At 33.5% G+C, this 6067-nt stretch overlaps 1 protein-coding gene across 1 annotated transcript in view; it reads right to left on the bottom strand.

Annotated features, from left to right (window-relative positions):
- Positions 1-6067, bottom strand: part of LOC107664119 (ankyrin repeat domain-containing protein SOWAHC-like) — a 27540-nt gene that overhangs the window by 16556 nt on the left and 4917 nt on the right. The window contains exons 2-3 of the mRNA XM_016454576.1: positions 2694-2755; positions 1745-1984 (exon numbers count right to left, since the gene is read on the bottom strand). Coding sequence (XP_016310062.1) covers positions 1745-1984; positions 2694-2755 — 302 coding nt within the window. The remainder of the gene's footprint in view (positions 1-1744; positions 1985-2693; positions 2756-6067) is intronic.

Genomic DNA, 6067 nt, shown 5'->3' with positions numbered 1-6067 from the left:
CCCCCCCCCCCCAGTTAGATACTTTTAGTACTTCAACTTGAAGTTGCAGAGAGACAATATTTCTATCAAATATTTATATTTTATTTCGTTTTAACTATAATAATCCCTATCATCAGCTCACAAATTCCAATAATGAGGACATAATGATGTTTACGTTTTTATAGAGATAAACCACTTTTTCAAATTAAAATCATAAGATCATCACAGATTTGCATTAATAGCTGTGTTTACCAATAATAGTAATGTGAATGTTGTGCTGTGACAGTTGTGTGGCAACTTTAACCTACATACTCAATGCTCTTGTAAGTGAAGTTTTTGTCAAGGCCGCCACACAGAGATGCAAACCACACAGGGTTAAATTATTCAAAGATGCTTCCAGGCATCATAGATAAATGAAGATTATCTTAAAACCAAGCAAAAAATAGCAATTAATCATCCCAAAAATGAAATTTTACATGCCCACTATACTCTACCTTGCCGGAAGTCTCAATATGTGCTTCAAAATAACGCTTTGAACAGCTGAAATCCTACAGCTAAAGATAAGGCAACTGAAACACTATGTTATCTGCTTTTGACAAGCTTTCTCTTATCACCAGCTGCTTCTTTCAGACTAGAAAAGCTTTAGCAAACAGTCTAAGGAAAAACACCGGATTCTGAATGATATCCAAGAAAATGATTAATAGAGACCTGAATTTCACAAGAGTTTTACACTACTTTAGTTGATGTGAACATGTCATGCCAGTTAGTCTAACTGAGACTATAACAAATACTTGGACAACAATAACGCCTTACATTCAAGCAGAGCTTTAAATACTATGTTTACTGGAATAACGTCACATCGCAGAACACTGATGAAATACTGTGGTTAAATCACTCATCCAGATTACACTTTAGTTCTTGTTTCTTCTTCTTCTTTATGTTTTTTTTAGTAAAATCATAAGATGTCATGATGTGTCATGTATGATAACACGGATGTGACAAAAGTGGTCACTGAGCTATAAGAGAGGTTTTACTTGATGTTTACTCCTCTTAAAGAAACAGTTCACCCAAAAATGAAAAATGAATTTACAGTGAATGGGTGCCATCAGAATGAGACATCACAAGTAATCCACACCACTCCAGTCCATCAATTAACGTCTTGTGAAGTAAAAAGCTGTGTGTTTGTAAGAAACAAATCCATCAGTAGGGCATTTTAACTTTAAAACGTTGCTTCTTGCCAAGTCCATAATCCATAATAATGCTTAACAATGGAAAAGCCCATCCCCTGTTGTCCTCTCACATCAAAATCCATCGACATATTTGTTTATAACAGTTTTGGACTGTTTTCACTTGTAAACGGTGCTTGATCTGTGCATATTTCTCTCCTGATTCAGACAAGATGACTGGATAGAGGACTCGTATTTACAGTTTGATGTTAAAAGTGTCTTCACTATGTTTTTTTTTTTATTATTACAAACATGCTTCATAAGATGTTAATTGATGGACTGGAGTGGTGTGGATTGCTTGTGGATTATTGTGATGTTTTTATCAGCGGTTTGGACTCTCATTCTGACGGCACCCATTCACTGCAAAGGATCCATTGGTGAGCAAGTGATGTTATTCAAAATTTCTCCAAATGTGTTCTGATGAAGAAACAAACTCACAACCTGAAGTTGTCAGTGAATTTTCATTTTTGAGTGAACTATTCTTTTAATACTGATCTACAATGAGTAAAACAGAACTATTATGATCAATAATCACTCACAACATCTGTACGAGTCGGTTCTGGTGCCTCTGTGACTGTAATCATGGGTCCTGAGCACCAGGCCACCAGTGCTGGTTTCTGAGCTGTTGGGTTGCAGTTCTGCACTGGATTGGAGACCCGGAGATCATTTTGTGGGTTCGGATGAACCAGCTTGATTGATTCTCCTCTCTTTCCACCGCCAGACTCTCGCTCTTGCATTTGCTGTCTATACTTCTTCTTGAGGATGAGATATTTCTCTCCCTGAAATGAAAAAGGAACCATTACATTCATTCTGTTATTTGAAAAAATATAGACAAAATATGAAAATCAGGAAGGGGGCCAACACTTTTTCACACCACTGTAGATTCATTAAATTGATCAAAAGTGACATTAAAGATACGTAAGAAAGATTTCTATTTCTATCTAAATAAACAGAAGACTGGAGTAATGATGCTGAAAATTCAGCTTTGCATCACAGGAATAAATTACATTTGAAAATATTCAAATAGAAAACAGTTATTTGAAATTGTAATATTATTTCTCAATATTTCACTGTACTTTTGATCAAATAAATGCTCTCTTTGGGAGTATATGAGATACCCTTCAAAAACCTTAAAAGTCTGACCCCAAACTTATGAATGGTAGTGTATGGCCGGAAAACAATGGATTACAGTTTCAGAACAGACTGAAAGTGATCACATCCGAGGGAAAGTACACATGTGGGACAATGATCCAAGATCGTAAGGGTGTGGTGTATAGCATTAACGTGAGAAAGTGAAGCTTATCCCAGTCACAGAGTAAATAATGAATCACTGTGGGAATAGAGTCCTCTGCGACTATTCTTCAGGGACAGGGAATAAAATGTGATCGTATTACACATGCAAAAATGCTCTAATGATTATATAATCAGACTGAGGGAGGAGTTGATTAGTTTAAACTGCAATAATGATTAGACAACACATGTACTCACATTCTCAGATTTCACCACCGCAATTCGATCAATGATGAGTTTGAACTCTTCTCTGTATTTGGCTAGAGGGAAAAAAAGAGATTAAAGTGTCATAAGTATGTGCTTGCAAATATTTTTCCCCAGCATGTTTTCCAAATTTATCTTAGGAGATTTATCTTGCATTCGTTCTTTCCTTTGTAAATCTAAACTCAGCATCAGAAGAAAACCCAAAGGATGCCAGAGGCTAGAATTAAAACCTGTACGGCTTTCTTTTGTGAAACACAAAATCAGTTACATTTTGTAATTACACTTTTTTTCTTTTGTGTTCCCCTGAAAAACGAAAGTCACACAGGATTGGATGGTGATGAGGGTGAGTAAAAGATGACAGAATTAGCATAGCTTTAAAGGAATAGTTCACCCAAAACTGAACATTTGCTGAAAATGTACTCATCCTCAGATCATCCAAGATGTAGTTGAGTTTGTTTTTGTTTTCCATCGCAACAGATTTGAAATTTAGTATTACATTGTTTGCTCACCAATGGATCCTCTACAGTGAATGGGTGCCGTCAGAATCCAAACAGCTGATAAAAACATCAGAATAATCCACAAGTAATCCACATGACTACAGTTCATCAATTAACGTCTAGTGAAGTAAAAAGCTCCACATTTGTAAAAAAAAAAAAAAAAAATCCACAGTTTCAGTTTTTTATCTTTAAACCGTCACTTCTGGGCAAAATACTAGTCCATAATCAATGATGCTTCCTCCAGTGAAAAAGTCCATCTCTTGTTGTCCTCTCACATTAAAATCCACCAACATATTTGTTTAGAACTGTTTTGGACTGTTTTTGCTTGCAAATGGTGCTTGATCTGCATATTTCTCTCCTGTTTCAGACAACTTCTTCACTGGAGAAAGCAAAATTATGGATAGAGGACTAACTGGAAGCAAAGGTTTGATGTTAAAAACACATTAATGATGGATTTGTTTCTTACAATCACGTATCTTTTCACTTGACAAGATTTTAATTTATGGACTGGAGTGGTGTGGATTACTTGTGGATTGTTGTGATGTTTTTATAAGCTGTTTGGACTCTCATTCTGATGGCACCCATTCACTGCAGAGGGTCCATTAGTGATCAAGTGATGTAATACTACATTTCTTCAAATCTGTTGCGGTGAAATAAACTCATCTACATCTTGGATGGCCTGAGAGTACATTTTCAGCACATGTTAATTTTTGGGCGAACTACTTCTTTAAAAACAACATTTCCTGATTTGTGATTGAAAACAAACCTTGAACACTGGTTTATTGATTGATTTGTTCTGTCTGCATGTTTTTGACTGGAAAGATTAGTAGTGTAACGTTTGGCACAAACACTGGACTCTGATTCCTGGCCTGTGGGAGTTTGTGATGTTATGCAACATCACTTTAGCACAGACTGACTGCAGCAGGGAGAAACCAGAAACTGGCTCGAATTACTATACAAGAATAGAAAATGATTAAATGACAGAGAGGGACGAGAGCTGCACAAACAAATCCATCATTACTGCTGTGCTCATATGCCTTTTCAACAACCATTCCCAATGGGTCATCATCCCTCAGATGCCCCCAGCACTGGTTTGTAGTTTTATTTAGATCCCAAGAAGATATTTTCCTTCTTCAATTTCATTCCATCCCTCTAAGTAGAATATAGTTTCCCTTTATTTGTTGCACAACAAGTAAGAACACCTATGGTGTAATGAGCTTTGACATGAGTTCTCTCATGGAGTTCATTAAAAGATTCATCCGACTGATTCAAATAAGTCATTAACGAGTCATTAAAAGAACCAACTCTTAAGAGTAATTTGCTCATGAACCAGACTACACAGGTGGTGCTGCCGATATACTGATATATAATAATTAGTGCTGTAAAACGATTAATTGCGATTAATCGCATCCAAAATAAACGCTTTTTTTTTTTTTTTACATAATATATGTGTGTATACTGTATATATTTATTATGTATATATAAATACAAACACATGCATGTATATATTTAAGAAAAATATGTTATGTTTATATATTAAATATATTTGTATATACTATCAAATATAATATAAATATATAAATGTATACACATGTAAAAATTTTCAAAATATATACTGTATGTGTGTGTATTTATATATACATAATAAATATACACAGTACACATACATATATGTAAACAAACACTTTTATTTTGGATGCGATTAATCACGATTAATCGTTTGACAGCACTAAAAATTTAGTTTTTTTTTCACTGCAAGTCATTTTTTTTAATTATTGATGATATTATGAACAAATAATTTTATTGCTGATGAACCATATGAACAGAGTGACATGGCGAGCTTTGACATGGAACTTGCCATTCATTAAGTGAATCGTATGCTGATTCAGTAGACGCTCTGATGGCATACATTAAGTAAAAGATTCACCAGACTGATCCAATGAATTTGAGAACATACACGTTTCATATTTCTGACATGGCATGACGGTATCGTTCTTGCATTTTGCCCGAACCGCATACTTCCCTTCTGCAGTGATTCACAACCCACAATTTGAAAACCGCTGCTCTAGTTGTAACTCTACATGGTCCTGTTTACTTTTTATATCACACAAAGGCTTCTGTTTGCAGAAGCTGTTTTACTCTATCCTGGCTATATTTTCTGTGGAATAGTTATTTTGTTGCCACGGCAACGGACACATTCAATGCTAGACTGTGAGTCACTTTGTTGAAGGTCATCATGTAAACTTATTCTGAAGTATTCATCTTTCAAATGAACATATATATACATATATACATATACATATATACATATATATATATACATATATACATATACATATATATATACATATACATATATATATATATATATATTATAACATATTTTGTGCATAGCATATAGTCTAAGTCCGGGCTATTCTTTTTTTGCCATTGACCCCTAAATTTATTCACTCTCACCCAAGGCACCATAAGACTTAAATCAATATATTGTGAAAAAAGAAATGTTATAAATGTTTAAAATATCTGGAAAATATTTTGTTTTTGTTCCATTATATTATTACATTTATTTATTTAGTCTAATCTTATTTTTATTATTTGCTTATTTTAACATTTCTTTCACGGTTTTTGTGAAGAAAAAATTATAAATGTTTAAAATATTTGGGAAATGTTGTTTGTTAAATATCATTATTACATTTTACCCTTCTCACAGTAGTACTTTATTGTTCGATGTATTATTTATTTACATTTTTATTTTTTTAATCAAATATTTTATTTTAAATATATATTTTATTTAGTCTAATTTTATTTTTTATTCAAATCAAATATTTTATTTTAAAAACATTTAGTCTAATCTTTTTTTTTTTTTTTTTT

The sequence above is a fragment of the Sinocyclocheilus anshuiensis genome, unplaced genomic scaffold (genome assembly GCF_001515605.1).
Source record: "Sinocyclocheilus anshuiensis isolate Anshui unplaced genomic scaffold, SAMN03320099.WGS_v1.1 scaffold67, whole genome shotgun sequence".
Classification (NCBI taxonomy): Eukaryota; Metazoa; Chordata; class Actinopteri; order Cypriniformes; family Cyprinidae; genus Sinocyclocheilus; species Sinocyclocheilus anshuiensis.
This window is presented reverse-complemented; position numbering and strand designations above follow the sequence as displayed.